This window comes from Erpetoichthys calabaricus, chromosome 17 (assembly GCF_900747795.2).
Source record: "Erpetoichthys calabaricus chromosome 17, fErpCal1.3, whole genome shotgun sequence".
Taxonomy (NCBI): domain Eukaryota; kingdom Metazoa; phylum Chordata; class Cladistia; order Polypteriformes; family Polypteridae; genus Erpetoichthys; species Erpetoichthys calabaricus.
Genome location: NC_041410.2, coordinates 8,710,391 through 8,733,556, shown reverse-complemented (window position 1 = coordinate 8,733,556; position 23,166 = coordinate 8,710,391). Strand labels below are relative to the sequence as shown.

The following is a 23,166-nucleotide window of genomic DNA, read 5'->3' as shown; positions in this document are numbered from 1 at the left end:
CATTTTTTATTTTCTCTGTATAAACGGGTTAAAGGTGTCGCTGTAACTTTTTGTGTGGAGATTACAAAATTCAGATGTGAGCATCAGTAGGCTTTGCGCCCAAGGAACCAAGTTACCCAAACTATTCTATAACATTTCTGTAATTACAGCGGGGGAAAAAAGTATTGAATGCATCAACGTTTTTCTCAGTAAATATATTTCTAATGGGGTTATTCACACCCAAGTAATCCACATGTACAAAGAAATCAAAACAAATAAGTCCATAAATTAAGTTATGTGTAATTAAGGGTAGGCCACAGTTTATCAAGGCCTACACCCAATATTTGTGGCGCGAAATCACAACAAACAAAATGGTCTGGGCAATTGGGCAAAACTAAGCCAAAACGGGTTTGCCTAAAAAGACATCCCAAAGCTAACGGGTCCAATCTGTAATCCAGTAATCCGAAAACAAAGACAAACCAAAAAATCCTCAGGAAACTAGAAATTCCAAGAGCAGTCTTTAACAAAGATGAAATGCACTCCACCATAGTCAGCGATGCTCTGCTGGAACCACCTTCTTGAATTCTGGCAGAATACCCCTAATATAAAGGTGCATCATCGCCGCCTACTGTATCGGAGTGTGACGCCCTGCTGGGGCCAGCTCATGAACCTTAATATAAAGACTGAGGGTGTGGCCCACAGTAGTGATGTCATGCAAGCCCTGCCTCTTGTTGGATCAACCCACAAATCATAAGTAATGGATTTAAACTTAAATACATAATACATAAATCCTAAATTATAAATAAACATGAAAATATTTTAAGAATTGCAAAAAAAAAACAAAAAAACTTGAAAAATGATAATTCAAAAACAACAAAAATAACAATTACAAAAAAAAAAAAAAATAAAAAAAGTATAAGCTGGAGAAGAACACCTGGCAGTAACATAAAAGTACCGATGTCGAATTACGTGTCATTTAGTCATGGGGCATGGTAGACTTGCCGGCTGCAGTTGCTGATCTCGTCGCATGCCGCCTGGTGAAGGTGGTGCTGTATGAAGCCTAAACAGATTGCTGAGTTGGCAGAGGGACTTGGAAATATATCATAAAATTAATAAAATATCCAAAAAATTAATAAAAAAATGTCATATAAAAGGAATCCAAAAATTTTCAGGGATTGATACAATACCAAAAAAAGGATCACTTTTTTTTTTTTTCCCCTCATGGACTTGATCTTTTTGAAAAGACTGTAAAAGACTTTATTCTTTTTTCATAAACTTGAAAAGGTCTTTTTTTATTGACTAGTGTGAAGTTAAGCAAAATGACACCTTTTATTGGCTAACTAAAAAGATTACAATATGCAAGCTCTCCAGGCAACTCAGGCCTCATTTTGCCTGAAGAAGGGGTCCGAGTTCCCTTGAAAGCTTGCATATTGTAATCCTTTTAGTTAGCCAATAAAAGGGGTCATTTTGCTTGACTTCTCACTATATCCATAATGTCTAACGCAGTACAACACCCTAGTACTATAGACTAGTGTGAAAAAAATATATAAAATGAATGGAAATAAAATTCCATCAATCAATCAACAGGAATTCAAAAGCAATTGCCAAAACTCCAGGTTCTCTGCCTCTTCTCCTTAAATACATGCTGTGCCAGTACCTCAGCTGCATGATCAAGTGGCCCTGCCTCCTTGGGCTCTACATATAAAAGACAGGGTGGAAAAAAAATAAAGCTGCTATCAATAATATTAACATAATTGCAAAATGGCAAAATAACTAATAAACATCACAATAATGCATTAATACACTATTGTAAATTAATACACTATTAATTTTGCTCCATCCTGGGTATGACGTTACCCTGCATCCATCCCTACAGACAGGTCCTCCAACTACCAGGGAGAACTTGGGGGTTGGTGGCAGGATTGACACTCCAGACACCTTAAATAAATCCTCACAATATTCAATTCCATCCATACTAGTGCGGTGCTGAGGTGTCACCCGTTGCATGGATGCACTAGGGTCCTGAATTAGGATCCTGAAGTTGTTCATCATGTGGTGGGTGCGGCAACGCCCTGTATCAGTGCAGGCTCCCAACACTATTAATTAATACACTATAGGACAGAATTCATAACACTGCATGAAAAATATTTGAATATATTACATAATAAAAATATTAAGGATTCAAAGAACACGCTGGAGCTAAGGAAGAAACCCTGGCTGAAATGTAACCCTCTAAAATAGCCTTCAGTTTAGAAAGGCACTTTACAAACTTTAGACCATTAACTGGACGTCACCGTAGCTGCTAAGAATTGAAATCACTCGGCTGCTTGCTCAGTCCTCAGGGATGACACCCGTCATCGTCAGATCTGGCACTTTGCACTACGGCAGGTTTGTATTTCTCACCCATGATGGTCATCTGCATTATGAGTGTAAGGTGTGTGCTGTGCTTTTAAATCTGCATGAGAATGGAATCTGAATGTTTGCCACATAGAGAAACTTGGGAACTCCGAAACTATCGGGCTGGGCCCTGTTGCTCATTAAACAAAACTCATTTATGGGTAAAGCGCATATTTTCTTTGTTCCTCTTTTTTTGGCTTGTGTGCTGCAACTTAGATGTGGATTTGATGTTCTCACCGTCAGGCTTGCACTCGTTTATATCTTTGTTTTTTTTCCAATGGCTGGGTTGTTGCACAGTGACTGAGTTAGTCACACCACATTTTCCAGCCCTGTCTGGGGGATTCCCAGTGTTCGGAAGTGAAGTGAAACCTCTCCGGTGTGTTGTGGCTGTGCCCCAGTTCACTGTTTCAGGTGCACCACCTTGCTAGACACGTAAACCACCTCCAGTGGCTTCCTTTGGTCCAGCTGAGCAGTGTTTCTCCTTATTGAGTTGTTGTTTTCAGTTTGTTGGATGGTATTGATGAACATCATTATTTTTAAGGCTGTTTGTCTACTTTTTAAACAATATACTTTATATGTGCTGTGACAAGAAGAGACATGAGACATGGCAAAGGTTTGGGGCAGCCACCCGTATAATCTGTATCCTGGCTGCAAAAAGTAAAATTTTGAGTGTAAGTCAAGTTTACAAGACAGAGTCCAAAACAGAACTGAATTCCAGAGGAAGGGAGTGAGGCTTTATAGAAAGTCTGGGGGAAGTGATGTCATCCTCGGGGCTGGGACCAGTAGTGATGTCGTCCTCGGGCTGGGACCGGAAGTGGCGTGTCCCGAGTCGAGGCAGTGGCTCCTGGTGGGATTTCCCGGGAAAGGTCTGAGGGGAACTTAAAAAAAGCGTTAGTGCACCCCGCCACCCCCTGGTCAGATGGTCCAAGCCCTTCAGCTGCCTCCTATTCACACGTGTGTAACAATACCCTTTTGCTTCTCTGTGGTTGGAGTGTCATTTATTCCAAATTTTCAAAATTAGTCAAGCTAAACACACTCCATCACTCAGCTGCTTGCCTTTCAGTAGGATTTACTTAAAGAAGTTACTGCAGTGTCTTGTAAAAGTTCACAGAGAGCGGCCTCCAGAACATTCTCTGCAAATTGATTGACCTGATTAGAATCTTGGCAGCGCCAATTTTTTCTCTGCTCAGCTCTTTAACATATTCCTCATCTGTTTCTGGCACATTCCTCTTGATGTACCATTCATGATTTGTACTTTTCTGATCTCCTTACACAGAGCGCGAGAGGCTGTTTACTCCTGTGAACAGCTATGGCTCACAAGCCACCAGCAGCGGCAGCAATGAGGTGCCACCTCTGCCGAAGCTCGAACGTGTGCTGGAGGAGGAGGCTCTTCGCAGGAAGCTAAAGTACTTCTTCATGAGCCCATGTGACAAGTACCACGCCAAGGGGCGCAAGCCATTCAAGCTGATTCTGCAGATGGTCAAGATCGTCGTTGTCACGGTGCAGGTTAGTGCTGTTCTGTTTGATGGGGTTGCTGGAGACTAAAATGGGAGGAAACTATAGAAAAGTATATTCTTCAAAGTTGATCTGCATTTATATAAAGAGAATCATGAGCGTATATGAAAATAAACGTTCTGTCCTAGTGCATGTTAGTATAGCAAGGGTTAAATTGTAAAAAGGCTTGTGCCTGTTTATTTATTTATTTTTTTTCTTAGCAAGCTGGAAAGTACCACCATTTCATGAGTCAAGGTCAGGTATGTAGTGAGAGGCTGACAGGCAGAAAAGCCCACACCCCTTCTTTCCAGCTGAGGACTAGAGATAAGGTGGCGGTAACTGGACAGGTTTAAGGTGAAGAGAGGGGGCCTGTCAGGTGGGCATGATGGATAGAACAGAGTGCTGCGCTCATTAGGCTGGGAAATGTTGGTGGAACTAATTAGAGGCAGGAAGTTGGGAGTCTGCTAGGGCTGACAGATGAGCTGAGTGACGTGATCTTTTGATAAGAACTGTTTGTATCAGTATGCTGCTGCTGGAGTATGTGAATTTCCCCTTGGGATTAATAAAGTATCTATCTATCTATCTATCTATCTATCTATCTATCTATCTATCTATCTATCTATCTATCTATCTATCTATCTATCTATCTATCTATCTATCTATCTATCTATCTATTATATAGTGCCTTTCATATCTATCTATCTATCTATCTATCTATCTATCTATCTATCTATTATATAGTGCCTTTCATATCTATCTATCTATCTATCTATCTATCTATCTATCTATCTATCTATCTATCTATCTATCTATCTATCTATCTATCTATCTATCTATCTATCTATCTATCTATCTATCTATCTATCTATCTATCTATCTATCTATCTATCTATAAGGTAGCCCCTTTGCTAATTGCTCAAGTCATCTGATTTGAGTCTGTATGTGCATTGCACAATAACGCTTGGTTCTGCTGCCTATCCCGACACTCCGAGTGCCTTCTTTGGGCAAAGAGTGCCCATCTACGCTTTGGCAACTTTTACCCAGTTGTTAGTTTAGACTTTGCATGTCCTCCATGGGGTTTCCTCAGGATACTTTGATTTTTTTTTTTTTTCCTATCATAACCCGAAGAGATGCATGTTATGTTAAATAGAGATTCTAAACTGGAGCAATGTGGGTGTGTGCATGGACTGGCACATCACCCAGTGCTGTTTCCTGCCCCATGCAACCAGTCCTGCCATTTATGCTCTGACCTGAGCCCACCCCCATGACCCTGAATTGGGTTAAGCAGATTTAATAATTGGAGCATTAGAATAACAGTGATGAGATCAGGCCATTCAGCCCAGCATGTGTGTCTGTTTTATTCATCTAGATTGTCCAAAATACTATCAAGTCAAGATTTGATAGTCCTTTAAATCCAACTCTTTACCACACCACTTAGTCATTTATTCTATGTGTCTATAGTTACTTTCAGAATTTTAAACACTTTATGTTTCAGTTTGCTTAAACTAAGAAAGGTTTGGCTCCTTCAGTCCCTCCTCCTGGCTCATGCCTCTTAGTTCTGAATCAGCCTGGTAGCTCTTCTTTGGACTTTGTCTACACTACTAGTCAAAGGTTTTAGAACACCTTAGTTTTTCGCAATGAGTGACCTAAAATAGTGAAAAGGTAAGCAGTAAACTGCCAGTGGTTTAAATTTAGAGTTTAGGTTAGCAAAACCTGAAAAAAAGGGGGAATATCAGAATATTACAAATGGGCCTCCTTCAGGGAACAACTACTAGGTTATAACCTACAGGTGTACTGCATCAGTTAAAGTAAATTAAGCCTTCGAAGTTGAAGCAAACAATTTGCACAGGTGTCCCAACTTCTGTTGATTACTTAAAAATTCTCTGTTGTACCAGAGCAGCTGTTCTCAAACTGTGGGGGCGTGAATGTGGCGTAATTTCACTATTCCTAGGGAAATTTTAAACTTTTAACAGTGTATCGGCAGCAAAAAATATAGGAATAAATTTCATTAGGGTTTCAAAAAAACGTTAGGGGTGCACGATTAAAACTGTTATGAAAACTCGGGTCGCAAATACTTACAGGTTGAGAAACGCTGTACTAGAGTGTGGTACCGTGTTAGCCATTATCGATGTAATTTGAAGTCAAGCAAAATGGCACCTTTTATTGGCTAACTTAAAAGATTACAATATGCAAGCTTTTGAGGCAACACTTGTGTCATTCTCAAAACTTTTGGCCACGACTGTACAGGCGAGTGGCAGTAAGAAAGCCATTCCTTAATGGACAAAACAGGGCTTTGAAATAGCGGCGGTGGACTACTGCAGACTGGTCAAGGTCTCCTCTTCACAGCAGAAACTGAGATTTGCTTTTTATGAGTCAGCAAATGTGCCAGAATGAGTCAGTGGCAGGCTCTGAACCAGCAACTTTATTCCTTCGCTATTAGGCTACATATTGTTTTGTGAGGGTTCACAGAAACCAAGGCCTGTTATTAAGGAACAGAAAACTCTTGACAAGCAAATAACTTTTTCCTCTCTTGAGTCAGCACTTCTTGATTCTGTGTTAATATTTTCACTAATAATATTTGTTTCCAGTATAGGTCACACATTTTTCAACTATTTTCACTTAAATCGTTTTATGTTTGACTTGTTAAGTTTTTGTGTGTGTACACGAGCTCCCACCCTGGTGCTCACTGCATTCACACTTAACTCGGGTTTATGCTGGACGTGGGTTGTAGTCTTGTAGTTACACTTTTTTTTTTCCATCTTTTATGTTTATCTAGTAGTAAGTACCACATACAGTGCATCCGGAAAGTATTCACAGCACATCACTTTTTCCACATTTTGTTATGTTACAGCCTTATTCCAAAATGGATTAAATTCATTTTTTTCCTCAGAATTCTACACACAACACCCCATAATGACAACGTGAAAAAAGTTTACTTGAGGTTTTTGCAAATTTATTAAAAATAAAAAAATTGAGAAAGCACATGTACATAAGTATTCACAGCCTTTGCCATGAAGCTCAAAGTTGAGCTCAGGTGCCTCCTGTTTCCCCTGATCATCCTTGAGATGTTTCTGCAGGTTCATTGGAGTCCACCTGTGGTAAATTCAGTTGACTGGACATGATTTGGAAAGGCACACACCTGTCTATAGAAGGTCCCACAGTTGACAGTTCATGTCAGAGCACAAACCAAGCATGAAGTCAAAGGAATTGTCTGTAGACCTCCGAGACAGGATTGTCTCGAGGCACAAATCTGGGGAAGGTTACAGAAACATTTCTGCTGCTTTGAAGGTCCCAATGAGCACAGTGGCCTCCATCATCCGTAAGTGGAAGAAGTTCGAAACCACCAGGACTCTTCCTAGAGCTGGCCGGCCATCTAAACTGAGCGATTGTGGGAGAAGGGCCTTAGTCAGGGAGCTGACCAAGAACCCAATGGTCAATCTGTCAGAGCTCCACAGGTCCTCTGTGGAGAGAGGAGAACCTTCCAAAATGGACAACCATCTCTGCAGCAATCCACCAATCAGGCCTGTATAGTAGAGTGGCCAGACGGAAGTCACTCCTTAGTAGAAGGCACATGGCAGCCCGCCTGGAGTTTGCCAAAAGGCACCTGAAGGACTCTCAGACCATGAGAAAGAAAATTCTCTGGTCTGATGAGACAAAGATTGAACTCTTTGGTGTGAATGCCAGGCGTCACGTTTGGAGGAAACCAGGCACCGCTCATCACCAGGCCAATACCATCCCTACAGTGAAGCATGGTGGTGGCAGCATCATGCTGTGGGGAACTGGGAGACTAGTCAGGATAAAGGGAAAGATGACTGCAGCAATGTACAGAGACATCCTGGATGAAAACCTGCTCCAGAGCGCTCTTGACCTCAGACTGGGGCGATGGTTCATCTTTCAGCAGGACAACGACCCTAAGCACACAGCCAAGATATCAAAGGAGTGGCTTCAGGACAACTCTGTGAATGTCCTTGAGTGGCCCAGCCAGAGCCCAGACTTGAATCTGATTGAACATCTCTGGAGAGATCTTAAAATGGCTGTGCACCGACGTTTCTCATCCCACCTGATGGAGCTTGTGAGGTGCTGCAAAGAGGAATGGGCGAAACTGGCCAAGGATAGGTGTGCCAAGCTTGTGGCATCATATTCAACAAGACTTGAGGCTGTAATTGCTGCCAAAGGTGCATCGACAAAGTATTGAGCAAAGGCTGTGAATACTTATGGACATGGAATTTCTCATTTTTTTTATTTTTAATAAATTTGCAAAAACCTCAAGTAAACTTTTTTCACGTTGTCATTATGGGGTGTTGTGTGTAGAATTCTGAGGAAAAAAATGAATTTAATCCATTTTGGAATAAGGCTGTAACATAACATAACAAAATGTGGAAAAAGTGATGCGCTGTGAATACTTTCCGGATGCACTGTATACTCGTGTATAAGTCGGGTCTTGAAACCCGAAAAAACAATCATAAAATCAGTCCCCGACTTATGTGCTGCTTAAATTTTTTTTATTTATTTATTTGTTTTTTTTGTTTTACATTTTCTTGCCTCCTCCCATCTCACATCAGTTTCTCAGACACATCGAATTTTGTTGCAGCAGCACAGTTACCAATGTTTTTCACTACTTCAACGACATTTACTTTAAAACCAGCTTCATATTTTCTTCTGATCAAACACTCCATCGTAGATAAGGGATGCTCTTACGATAAAGGTGTATGAGGGCGTGAGATACAAAAAACACAAATCAGTGCAAACGTTGGTTCGGAATAGTTCAGGTATTACCATGAGAGAGGGAGGGAGGGAGGTTGAGGTTAGGAGCACACGCTGATACAGCACATTGCCACACCCACATAGAAATAAAAGGCCGTGTGCTCCGTGGTTACTCTCTCAGGTGGGCGTTAGCATATCATAATTTTTTGGACAAATAGCATTAGTTTTCTGCATTGGACTTATACGACCGATATTATAAAATACCTGAAATTATACGATAAAATCAAGTCTCGACTTATCCACGAGTAGATACGGTAAATTTTTTTTCTTAGTTGTTTTTTACATCTTCTTTCTTCCTCCAGTCTCGCACCAGTTTCTCAGACACATCAAATTTTGTTGTAGCAGTGCAGTTACCAATTTCTTCTGCCACTTCAATAACTTTTAATTTAACCATAGATGTGGTTACTCTCTCAGGTGGGCGTTAGCATATCATAATCTCTTGGATCAATAGCGTGAGTTTTCCGCATTCGACTTATACGACTGACATTATAAAATACCAGAAATTATACTGTAAAATCAAGTCCCAACTTATCTGCGGGAGAACTTATCCACGAGCATATACGGTACATGCTTTTAGGATTTCAAACTTCTGCAAATGTCACTTTATGAATTTTATGGTTTCAATTTTTTTTTTTTAATTTGCTGTTTTGCTTGTTTATTGGTCTTTAGATAACCCATTGTGCAATTTGTAATGTGGTCTATGGTTTGTTTGGGTTCATTTCCTAGATCATAAATCTCTTTCATTAGGATAAAAAATGGTTAATTTGTTATGTAATTGGTCTCATTATAATAATAATAATAATTCTTTGCATTTATATAGCTCTTTTCTCACTACTCAAAGCGCTCAGCAATTGCAGGTTAAGGGCCTTGCTGAAGGGCCCAACAGAGCAGAGTCCCTTTTGGCATTTACGGGATTCGAACCGGCAACCTTCCGATTGCCAGTGCAGATCCCTAGCCTCAGAGCCACCACTCCATCCTATGAATTATGAACATTATGAATATTGTTTGTCTGTAATTTATTTATTTATTTTTTTAAATTTTATTGTAATCATTCCATATAAATAGATCCATCCATCCATCCATTTTCCAACCCGCTGAATCTGAACACAGGGTCACGGGGGTCTGCTGGAGCCAATCCCAGCCAACACAGGGCACAAGGCAGGAACAAATCCCAGGCAGGGTGCCAACCCACCGCAGTATAAATAGATCAATTTTTACAAAAAAAAAAATAGGATTGAAAACAAATCCACCCCCATCCCGTTTGCCTGTAATTTCTACTTAGAGGCTTAATTTTATTTCACCATATGCAGTTTCTAGTTAATTTGAATGTCGGTTTAAGTCTTAGTATCAAATTTCATGCCACATGCTTGTCTGCATTTCCAAAAATAATTTGGTGGTAAGCAATGCATAAGAAGAGCATCAGCTTCACATGGCTAATTATTCATGAAATACACACGAAAGGATAGTCACCTTGGATAAAGGCATCTGATAAGTAAAGGAGAAGGAGGAGAAGAAGAAGAAGAAGATGGCTGTCTGTCTGTTAGCAAAGGGAATGTTTTTGCAGCTTTCTAAATGCCAGCCAGAAATCCAATAAATACGTTTTGCATTCACAACAAATAAGAGACCATCCATCCATCCATCCATTTTCCAACCCGCTGAATCCGAACACAGGGTCACGGGGGTCTGCTGGAGCCAATCCCAGCCAACATAGGGCACAAGGCAGGGAACCAATCCTGGGCAGGGTGCCAATCCACCGCAGGACACACACAAACACACCCACACACCAAGCACACACCAGGGCCAATTTAGAATCGCCAATCCACCTAACCTGCATGTCTTTGGACTGTGGGAGGAAACCGGAGTGCCCGGAGGAAACCCACGCAGACACGGGGAGAACATGCAAACTCCACGCAGGGAGGACCCGGGAAGCGAACCCGGGTCAATAGAAGTCTAAAAGTCATTTATTTATTTGTGTACTGACTGCTCTGGGTGGCAACAGTTTAGAATGGAGAGGGAATCTTGAAGTCGCAAAATCAAAATAACAACGTTAGCTCGGATAATAACCGTGAAGATGTGAATAAAATAACTAGCTCAGGACATGAGCCAAGAATTGTCGTCTAGAAACAGTCGTGGAATAATCATCGTCAGCCAGAGAAAAATCGACAAGATGCTAATCCTAGTAAGGGAACGGAAGTATATTTTGTAATAAAAATAAGTTTTTTGAAATGATAATCCAAATTGTTGGATGACCAAGAAGCGTACAACACTCACCTCATACCATCACAATAATGGTGTCATGTGTCAAAGTGTAGCGTTTATTCTTGTCAGTGTTAGGAAATATCCTTCTGTTTTCTTACAATGATTAGCGTCTTGCCGATTTGCTTCTGGTTACGTGTTCATCATTTAGCTGTGAATATTCCACACTGTTTCTCGACTTCTCAGCAAGTCTCAACAAGTACGGCGGAACACGTAAGAAAACAACGTGGCATTGCAGGACAACTTAATTTGTTTTCAACATTGTTAAAAACTTGCTGAAAAAAAAAAGATAACTAATAGATTATTAGGGTCCACAAAATCCTGAAAAAGATGTTTAGAAAAATTTAAGACATCTAGGAACCATCTTAAAAAATGCAAATTGCAAGGCATATCGTTGGAATAGCATACTGTATGTGCCAGAACTTAATAAATGAAAATGGCTATTATGAAATAATCAGATTCATTTTGATTTTTACACTAAATAGCAATGGTTCTGAGTTGCTTGCAGCTTTTTAGTTTCTGGGTAATTTTTCACAATTTCTCAGTTGCTGGGATTTTACTTTGATTTGTTCCCTTAATATGTCAGTTTCTTTTGTCTTTTAATGAAAATAAATTTTATTAAATACAGTGGGGGAAATACGTATTGAACCCGTTAGCATTTTTTTCAGCAAATATTTTTCCAATGAGGCCATTCACATGAAATTCTCAGCAGACATTGGTATTAACACAAGAAATCCACAAATATAAAGAATTCATGGCGTGAAAGGCCATAAATAAAGGTATGTGTAATAAAGTGGAAAGAAACAGAGAAAAAGTGTTAAACACGCTAATTTAATAATTAGTGGATAAGCTTTTCTTTCTAATGCCAGCTTCAAGATGCTTCCTGTATGAAGAAACCACTTGCCCAATGTTCAATACTTATTTTCCTAACTGTATATAAATTATGAAATTAAAGTACCACCCAAGACCTGGCACTCTCCCACCAACCCAACACCAGCCCTGAGTGATGACAGAATGAAAAGCCTGTGTGGACTGAAGGTCTTTATTTATGTCAGCTCATTTGTTTCTTTTTTTCACCTTCTCAAATGTACTTCCACTTTCAACTCGAATTCTTGTGTTAGTCTTCTGATGATAGTCTTTTTATCTATGTGCTTTTATCTGTGTCACTTCTGCCTGTTTTTGGATTTTTCCATATACTGTATGTACAATTTTTACTAAAGTGTTTTATCTGCGGGTGGCATGGTGGCGCAGTGGGTAGCGCTGCTGCCTCGCAGCTAGGAGACCTGGGTTTGCATATTCTCCCCATGTCTGCGTGGGTTTCCTCCAGGTACTCCGGTTTCCTCCCATAGTCCAAAGACATGCAGGTTAGGTGCATTGGCGATTCTAAATTGTCCTTGGTGTGTGTGTGGGTGTGTGTGTGTGCCCTGCGGTGGGCTGGCGCCCTGCCTGGGTTTGTTTCCTGCCTTGCACCCTGTGTTGGCTGGGATTGGCTCCAGCAGACCCCCATGACTCTGTAGTTAGGATATAGCGGGTTGGATAATGGATGGATGTTTTATCTGCTTTCCCATTGAGGGTGTTTTCCAGTGTACCCCTGTGACCCTGACCTAGGTAATAGTAGGCCTGGTCATGAAGGAACTGAAGTTTTTTTATTGTGGTCTTTGCCTGTGTGTATAACTGAGCCTTGTTTTGTCTCTCCCCCCCGTAGCTGGTGCTCTTTGGTCTCAGTAATCAGATGGTTGTCACATTTAAAGAGGAGAACACCATATCATTCAAGCACCTTTTCCTAAAGAACTACGCAGATGGAGGTGATGACACCTATGCCGTGTACACACAAGCAGACTTCTATGACAGCATGTTTTACGTAGTCGATCAGGTGGGTGATGTTTCATATTTGTCTGTAATTAAGTTAATAAGACGGGCGAGCTTTGTTGAGCCGAATGGTCTGTTCCCGTCTAGATTGTTCTAATATTTGTGTCCATGACCATTTCCTTCAAGTCATCTTGGATTGGGGGAAATAAAGTTGTTGGCTGTTAAATTCAATTTGTTGTCACGACATCTTATAGTAGAATGAAAAGTACAGGGTGAGTCAAAATTATGTTAGCACTACTGGTTGGTAGTGCTGTGTACTGTATATACTTAATATGAAATTTTTTGTGGACAATTTATGGTACAAGTGTGGAACATGATGGCGAACAGGTTGACACATTCCTGTAAATCATCTTGCACGTATGAAGTATCTTTTTGTGACTAAATTGTTTCTGCCTTCTTGCTAAACCCATTTATGCAGAAATATGCAGCAACAGTAAAGTAAAGTACAGGAAACAGTGACAGAGCAGACACAAATTACTAAGCAACAATGCAAAATATAAAATATGCAGCCGTGACAAATTAACAATAAACATCCAATATAAACGCACGTCATATATCAGAACAAGTAACAGTCAAACAATTCAATTAACTGAGCTACGGGTGGTCAGTACCATTTAATCAGACCAATTATGAAGGCAAATGCTTGCATCCATCTTGGTCTCTAAGAGTGTCCGTCCTATAGCTGCTAGCTGAGTAAAAAAAAAAAGTCATTTGGATCTTCTCAAAAGTCCTTATTTAATTATACTCCTTCTTGTTGTAACAGAACAGAGGGCAGTGGCCTTCTGGGTATTTTAATCACTGCTATCTGTATGTGTTCACTTGGGCCGTATGCCCATCTCAGATATTACGTAGGGCCATGGGAAGGGTGGCACCTATCATAAGAGAGGCCCTAATTTTGAGATGCAAAGTTTTATGTGGGGTGCGCCATATATGCAAGAAATAAACGCCTCAAATAGACAAATTGTACACTGCTGTGCGCGCCTTTCCATCAAGTAAATAATACAAAGAATGGATGACAAGTGAACTTAAGATACTGTGAAATGCAAAATCCACATTTATAGTGTTCAGCAGCTGCCATATATTTATGTGGTTCACAGACTGCCTTATGACATTAGGAAATTCTGATCCTGGTCAAATTTTAGGGGTAAGACTGTACTGTAAACTCTTGTAGTCCAGGTCAGATATTTCTTCTTTCCAGTTTATTAGTGATGTGGATCAATCTGACATGACAGCATTTAATCAGTCTTGGGGGACAAACGCTCTATTGAATCATATCCCATCATGTCTCGTGCAAAGCTAAAAACCACTGCTGGTGCTGTTTGTATTTTTATTCGAAGTAAACGTTCTAGCTCATATAGATAGTTAGATAATATTTTAATTTGTCCCAAAAGGAAATGTAGCATTTGCAGAAGCTAAAGGAATATTATAACAAAAATTAACAACACGCCTCGAACACACACACACACAAAAAACTCTGACTTTCCCAAAGAGAAGAGGGCAGTCTCCTCCACTACAACCTCCAGCAGGTCCAGAGAGCATCCCATAAATGAGCCTGCCGCCTTTATCAGCTTGAGGATTCAGTGGTCCTATCTTGAAGTGATGTTACCAGTCCACCATATCACACTGACCATCAGAGAGGTGCAGAAAATGTAAAATATGTCATTAGATAATATTTTTTAATTTGTCCCAAAGGGAAAAGTAGCATTTGCAAAAGCTAAAGGAATATTATAACAAACATTAACAACAACCCGCCTCGAACAGACACACACAAAAAAACTCTGACTTTCCCAAAGAGAAGAGGGCAGTCTCCTCCGCTACAACCTCCAGCAGGTCCAGAGAGCATCCCATAAATGAGCCTGCCGCCTTTATCAGCTTGAGGATTCAGTGGTCCTCTCTTGAAGTGATGTTACCAGTCCACCATATCACATTGGCCATCAGAGAGGTGCAGAAAATGTAAAATACGTCACTACCCACGTTAATGGAACTCCTGAGAGAAAAAAGCCTCTTCTGCTCTCAGTGTCATACGAATTGGCTATCATTGAAAGATAACTCACTTAGTGGCTTTTGATTCAGGTTCATCCGCAGCCTAAACTACTCATTGAGAATTGTCATCTGCAATTAAAGGGGTCACCGTCTCTTCCAGAAAAGAGTGATATGTTCCCTGGAGGTGAAAGGTGAGCAGGTGATCCAGATGAAGGACTTCAGGCAACTCAACCTCCAGTTCACAAGCCAGGTTGGATATGACCAAAGACTGCCTAGTAAAGTGGTGCAGCAGCAGTTCTTTAAATGTTGTACCAGTCTGTGCTGGTAAAATGGCAGTGACATTTACAGCTGCTTCTGCAGACTTCTCGGTCAATTTACACCCCTATCCTCTGCTTATGGTTATTGTTTATATTAGCCATTTTCAGCCTTTTTCTTTTGCCTTTTTGCTTTGTACCATCCGCCACCATAACCTATTGTCTGTGGGGTAGGAGCGAAAGCTTTAGATTCCTCAAAAATTTTGATCTCTGGTTTTCAACAGATCTCGATGTTTTAGGGTTCCCTGATACCGAAAACATCAATATCTTGATGATGGGTGTCTGTCTGTCTGTGTGTGTCACATTTTCTTGAGGACGGTCTGGAGCTGGACGGAAAAATGCCAGATTCGAAACTTTAGCCTGGGATGAGATGGCAATGTGTTGATTAATTTTTGAGCCAAATCATGCAAGAGAAAGCGGCACTGTACAGGAACCCTCAAATATCGTAATTCTGTAATTAATTATGAAATTTTCTCTTTAATTGCAATCGTAATGATCTATTATACCATCAGAAAGATCAGCATCAGAGAGGTAAATAATTACTGAAATGTTAGAATAGTTGGGGTAACTTGGTTCGTAGGGCACAAAGCCTACTAACACTCACATATGAATTTTTAAAATTCTTCTTTTATAAAGATTCTTTGTAGGCATTTCTCTCAAGTCAAAGGTTTTTTAATGGTTTCCCTTTACATTGAGAGACATTTATATAGGCATGTTTAAAATAATCTGAACTGAATTTTGGGGGCCCGGGCCGGCCCTACACCTGCCTGTGGAGTTGGGAGGTCAGAATGCCTAGGGTGAGGCCTATACTAGGCAGGCTAGGGAAGGCTCTGGGCTGGTTTTGTGGGTCTATTGGAGGCCTCACAATGTTTTTCTGTTAAGGTGGAGCAGCACACAAAATATGGCAAAAGAAGTTGCTCAAAAAGGCAATTCAAGGTGAACAAGTTCAAATCCATATTAAAAAGAGAGCAAAACTCAAGAACACAAACAATAATCCAAGAAGCCAGACAAAATCAATACTCCCAAGAAACACAACCGCTCCAAACATTAATGAATAACTGATGGCTCTGCTCCCAGCTTCAGAATTTTAAGAATGAGTTTGGTCCTTCAGCGATAACATCAGGGTGACCCCTACATCTTGGGGTATCACCCTCTAAACACAAGGAACACAAAACAAAAGATAATAAGTCAAAATAATATTAACAAAAATGCAAAATCACAATATACATATAAAAAATAATACTTTAAAATAATGAAAAAGGAAAATAAACAGAAGTCCAGGAGTGTACATAGCAGTCATGAACTCTTGGCTGAATGAGATCACATCTTCAAGTGGCTGAAATGAGGTTCCTGTATTGGTTTTCTAGACTTACTTTCTGGTAATATGAGAGGACCTTGGATCAGAGCCACTGCTTCACCCAACAGAGAAAGAAGGCTTGGACATGTAGTTACGATGGGAGGTGTGCTAGACATGGCCCACTAGGAGGAGACCACAGGGCAGACCCTCAAACACAATAGAGTGATTATACCTCTAAACTGTCCTGATAGCATCTGACTATTTCATAGGAAGGCCTTGTGGACTACCGGGACGCGTACAACTGCCCTGACCCGACACAGACAGGCAGACACAAGTTCCAGTCCAACACACACGGTTTATTTACAGCTGGGGAGCACTTTTTCTCTCCGCACAGCACAGTAGCTAAGCACAATATAAATCTCAGTCCTTTACTTTTCTTCTCTGCCTCTTTCGTCCACCTCCTTCCAACTCCGGCTCCCCGAATGGAGTGACGTGGCTCCTTTTATTCAGGTCCTGGGAGTGTTCCAGGTGGCTCATCAGTATTACCTGAAATCACTCCCAGGTGTGGTGGAAGTCCACTATAGTGCTCTGCTGCTCCCCCTGGTGGCCCCTACATTACCCAGCAAGGCTGTACCAAACTCCAGTTCCTAGCGTGCCCTATGGGAATCCATGGTGCCAAAGCCACCCAGAAGGGCTGCCCTCTGGATTCCCAGGGGAGGTATTGCCTCACCGATGCTCTCTCCCCTGGTCCATACATTCCGATGGCATCCCGATCAGGTAATGACCATGGCCACCCGTCACAGCTACTGGGAATAGGAAGGCCTGATCATCCATCTTTGCACCTTGTTATAGTGACCCTGACCAGGAAAGATAACGTGTGGAATGGATGATATGTGGTAGAGACCAACATTAATGGAAGATGGAATTATTTATCTGTTCTACAAAGCTGGCAGCACCGTGCGGATTATGAATTTTAATTTTGTCAGTGCTGTCAAGCCATCCCTGTTAAGAGGTCAGCTCAGAGACATGGAGGTGGATGAGCCTGTGATGTCCGGAATGATGGACTATCTGTCGGGCAGACCACAGTATGTTGACTCAAGGAGTGTGTGAACAATACTGGAGCACCACAAAGAACAGGCCTGTCTGCTCTGCTCTTCACTCTGTACACCTCGGACTATAAATATAACACCAGGTCATGTCACTTGCAGAAATTCTCGGATGATTCTGCATTCTTAGGGTGTATCGATAAAGTAGGATGAAACAGAGGAGAGGAGTCACGTGGAAAAGTTTGTTTCTTGGTGCAGAAAGAATTGTCTTCCAATTTAACATAAGCAAAACCAAGATGAACTGCTTTTTGACTTTTGTCACACCAAGCAAGCCTCTACATCCGGTCACTGTTCGGGAAATAGATGTAGAGGTGGTGCACTCCTACAAGTATCTGGGGGTCCACATTAATGACAAACTGGACTAGTCTGATAACACAGAGGAACTGTGTAAGACACAACAGAGCAGACTTTATTTAATCTTAGGAGACTACACTGCTTTAATGTGAGTAGGGACACTCCGTACATGCTCTTTAACTCTGATAGCCAGTATGGTGTGTTGAGCTGATAGCATCCCTTAAAGAGAGGTCCACCAAATCAATCAGCTCATTAAAAGGAAGACTTAACTATGGGACACACTCTGGGCCACCTGCAGGAAGAGGAGGAGAGAACGAAAACTGAACTGAGTGCCCTTGTGAACAAACACATCAACACTGAGGACTTTCAGCCATCGAATTACTCAGCAGAAGTGTGTTAAGAAACAACTGGGGGGTCCTTTATACCAACGATAATATGCCTTCATAATGCCTCATTGCGACTGTAACTGCCTAGTCTCACATTTTCTTTCTTTTTAGCTTTCATTTTATTGTGGTGTATAGCACCAGAAATAGCTCTGCAATGACTGCCCTAGATGTGTAATAAAAATAACAAACCACAAAGCAAGCCTGACTTTGAGCTTTGGAATTTTTTTTTTTTTTTTCTTGAGCATTAAAAGCCAGGGTACTTTTAACAGTTCCTGGTGATATAAGCAATATCAGATGACAAGCTTTTGCAAAAACAGCAACAGAAATCCTGGGATTATGGCCACCTGACTGTGTCATCCTTCTAAAGTACAAACAAGCCAAAGCCTCAATTTTAACTGGCATAACACAGCAAAACTACTGCAAGCCAGAACCCGCTCTGCCTGCTAATCCGCATTCTCATATCTGATCTCCCTTACTTGATGACATGGATTTCCAAGTGTTGTCGATATCCTTGTATCTTCTTCCTTTTTCTAAACAAGGCAGAAAATGGCTAATTGTCTACTAAATTACTTGTTTCGTTCCAGGAAATCCAGGGAGGAGAGTTAAGATTAGAGAGCCTGTGTATGAGCAGGGCCTTACAGAAGAACTGCTGGCATGTTGGTAGCCTTCACCTACCCTCCTTGACCTGTGATTTTATGCCCTTTGTGGCAAAAGAAACCACCTAAAATAAAGATTAAAGAATTGGCTACTGTTCGTTTCCTTGATGCACAGTTAACTAATTTCTGTCGCCATTATTTTTATAAGGCTTGTGCCCAATTGTGCTTTAAGCTTTCACTTTTAACGTGTGTGGCACCACCAGGGGTTGTACCAGCTGCCGTACCCGACACAGACAGGCATACCACGTGTGATTTTTCTTTTTCCCTTGTGGGCTATGTCTTCCCCGTTCCCCACAACCCACAACACAGTCCCAAAAGCACACAGCATCACAATTCTCCTCCTCTTCTTTCTTTTCTTCTCCTCCATGCAAGCTTCGTCTCCCTCCTCCCAACTCAGGCTCGCCGAGTAGTGTCCACTGGCCCCTTATATAAGGCTCCCAGAAGTACTCCAGGTGCTCCGTGATGGACTTTCTGGCAGCACTTCCAGGTGTGACGGAAGTGCTGTGCTCCAGGGCTCAGCATCTGCTGCTGCACCCCCTAGCGGCACCCACGGACCCCAATAGGGCTGTATCAAACTCCAACTCCCATGGAGCCCTGCGGGAGTCCGAGGCACTGCTGACATCCAGGGTGGCTGCCACCTAACATTCCGGGGGAGGTAATGTTCTGGCCACATCTCCTCCCCTGCTCCTTCTGGCTTGGAGGTGTCCCAGCCAACCACGACACATGTTTACAACAGTTTTAAGAGGAAGAGACAAATTTGACACTAGGTGAAAAATTATAGCTGGAGCTGAACTAAATCTGTGTGATGACACACAGCTGTACTTATCAATTGCACCTGATGACCCCGATTCTCTTGATTCACTAACACAATGTTTAACTTGTATCTCAGAATGGATGAATAGTAACTTTCTCAAATTAAATAAAGAGAAAACTGAAATCTTAGTGATTGGCAATAATGGATACAATGAGGCTATTAGAAATAAACTGGATGCATTAGGATTAAAAGTCAAAATGGAGGTAAAAAGCTTAGGGGTAACTGTTGACTGTAATCTAAATTTTAAATCGCATATTAATCAGATCACTAGGACAGCATTTTTTCACTTAAGAAACATAGCAAAAGTTAGACCTCTTATATCATTGAAAGATGCTGAGAAATTAATTCACGCGTTTGTTTTCAGTCGACTAGATTACTGTAACGCACTCCTCTCAGGACTACCCAAAAAAGACATAAATCGTTTGCAACTAGTGCAGAATGCAGCTGCTAGAATCCTTAACAGGAAAAGAAAATCCGAGCACATCTCTCCAGTTTTGATGTCACTACACTGGTTACCTGTGTCATTCAGAATTGACTTTAAAATTCTGCTTATGGTTTATAAAGCCTTAAATAATCTCGCCCCATCTTATATATCGGAATGTCTGACGTCTTATATTCCAAATCGCAACGTCAGATCCTCAACTGAGTGTCTCCTTAGAATTCCAAGAGCAAAACTTAAAAGAAGTGGTGAGGCGGGCGGCCTTCTGCTGTTATGAACCTAAAATCTGGAATAGCCTGCCAGTAGGAATTTGCCAGGCTAATACAGTGGAGCACTTTAAAAAACTGCTGAAACACATTACTTTAACATGGCCTTCTCATAACTTCACTGTAATTTAAGTCCTGATACTCTGTATATCCAATTCATTCTAATAACTATTCATTCAAAATCTGTACTAACCCCTACTCTCTCTTCTGTTTCCTTTTCCGGTGTCCTTTTGGTGGTGGCTTGCGCCACCACTATCTACCCAAAGCACCATGATGTTCCAACAATAATGGATGGATTAAAAGCCAGAAGTCTGTATGACCATCAGCATCAAGTGACTCCGTGAGAACCCTAACTACAAAGAGGACTATTTCATTTATGTTAGGTAGAATGCCCAGAGGGGACTGGGTGGTCTCGTGGCCTGGAACCCCTACAGATTTTATTTTTTTCTCCAGCTTTCTGGAGTTTTTTTTTTTGTTTTTTCTGTCCACCCTGGCCATCGGACCTTACTCCTTTTCTATGTTAACTAATGTTGTCTTATTTAAATTTCTTATTTTGTCTTTTATTTTTCTTTTCTTCATTATGTAAAGCACTTTGAGCTACTTTTTGTATGAAAATGTGCTATATAAATAGATGTTGTTGTTGTTGTGTGGGAAAAGAGTAGATGCTGGGCAAGCTGGAGTTGAGCAAGGCAGTTTCTGTGGGACTGAAAAGTTGTCCGGGCGTAGCAGATGTCGGGTTCACACTTGAAGATGCTCTTCATTATTATATGTAGTTATTAGTTCATTGGATTGTTTATGAGATTTTTCCTCCCATATTACTAAAGAAGTCCAGTTTCTCATGATTGAAAAATTGAGTTGATAAATTGAATTTTTTTTTCCAAACATTCCTTGGCCTATAAACATAAAGTATGGCTTTCTGGGTTTTTGAGCCCAAGGAATCTACTTCTTATATATTCATTGCTTGTGTCCTGGTGTTTTTAGCATTGTTAAAAATGATTCACTTTCCCTAGCGTTACCATCTTGTTTTCCTTATGAAATCCACCATGTGGTGAGACTGGCTGCTAGGAATCTGTTGCCCCGTTTGCGGATCCCAGAGGTTGCATTTTGTGACGTCATTTTAAAAACTGGTGCCACTTGTACGTAGTTGTCCAAGATTGGATTCATGAAAGAAAAAAATCTTTGTGTCATTTTGTATTGTTAGTTTTGAATTTTCAAGGTACCACTATTTCTCTCTGGCCTCTAGTTATGATTTTATGTCACGTGTTTCTATGCACTGTTTTTGTTAATTTTTTGTGGGTTCCCCTGATTGAATATTTAAAATTTATGCATCTAACTGGGGATTTCAGAATGCAAGGATTTCAAAAATAAAATGTGTTTTTCGTTGTAGGACACTCTGGAAAAGATAAAAGTGCTTAGTGTTTTGACATGTTATACTGGTATCTGTAGAGTCATCGCAATTTTTAATTATAGTGTGAGATGGATTACTAACCATGCAGCTGGAGTGCAGCAAATACACCTAGTCACCCTATTGGTATTGTCAAGAAGTTCTGTACCAAATTATTAGCTGTAAAAGAATTGGGTTGCATACTTTTCTGCAGATCCCTCATTTATGGTTCTGTGAAAAGCCATTAATACCCACTAAACAATCACAGTGGCTGCAGGATTTAAATTCTGAAGGTCGAAATCTAAATTATGCCCTAAAATTTTGTTACAATCTTACAGACATTCAGTCAATTTGGCCTTTCTGAAGATGGTTTTAACAGGACTATACAATCAGCCAGGATTTCTTCTGCAGCAACAACAGCGTTTATTTCTAGAGCACGTTTTCATACAAATGATGTAGCTCAAAATGCTTTACGGGATGAACAAAGAAAAAAATACATAAAAATAAAATTAGGCTATATCTAATTAACAAAGAATAAAAGTACGGTCCGATGGCCAGGAAGGACAGAAAAAAAACAAAAAAAAACTCCAGACGGCTGGAGAAAAAACAAAATCTGCAGGGGTTCTGAGCCCACGAGACCACCCGGTCCCCTCTAAGCATTCTACCCAACATAAGTGATCTCAATCAGTCCTCATGGTTTTCAGGCTCCATGTGGAAGAATACGAAGATGCTGGTCATGTGGACCTCTGGCCTTCAATCCATCAATGTCCTGACTTCACGGTGCTTTGATCAGGTGGTGGGGGCACAGATCGCCACCGCAGAGAAAGTAGGGGTTAGTACAGATTTCGGAGCCACAAAAAAATAATAACTAAATGCACGTACAGAATATCAGGGTTAAACTAAAATGAAGCTATGAGAAAGCCATGTTAAAATAATGAGTTTTTAGCAGTTTTTTAAAGTGCTCCACCATATTAGCCTGGAGAATTTCTATCGGTAAACTCATATTCCAGATTTTAGGTGTATAACAGCAGAAAGCCTCTTCACTTCTTCTTTTAAGTTTAGCTCTTGGAATTATAAGCAGACCCTCGTATGAAGATCTAAGGTTACAATCAAGGGCGGACTGGCCATTAGGGCATTTGGGCAATGCCTGGTGGGCCGCAAACTCTGATCTGGTCATAGGCCGGCCGTTTCATGAAATAAATTTGATGTACTGGTTACTGTTTGACATTAAAATGAATTTTCTAAACTGCTAAACATTATCTGTCTGGTACTGCGATTTCTATAGTCCTATATAATATACTGTATTTTGTCATCAAGTTGTTTTAGTTGTCAGTACACAATGTTGCAACGAAAAAATTGGTCAAAACTGCCTTTTGCCGATTTCTATTTTGATACCGCTACATTTCGATTAGCATATACATTATTGCAATTTATTTTATCTCATATCTAGTATTTAAATTCTTCAGTA

The 23,166-nt window shown here is 40.7% G+C and overlaps 1 protein-coding gene across 1 annotated transcript in view; it reads left to right on the top strand.

The window, feature by feature from the left end:
* Positions 1-23,166, top strand: part of mcoln1a (mucolipin TRP cation channel 1a) — a 51,350-nt gene that overhangs the window by 5,368 nt on the left and 22,816 nt on the right. Inside the window, exons 2-3 of the mRNA XM_028791272.2 lie at positions 3,653-3,882; positions 12,596-12,763. Coding sequence (XP_028647105.2) covers positions 3,653-3,882; positions 12,596-12,763 — 398 coding nt within the window. The remainder of the gene's footprint in view (positions 1-3,652; positions 3,883-12,595; positions 12,764-23,166) is intronic.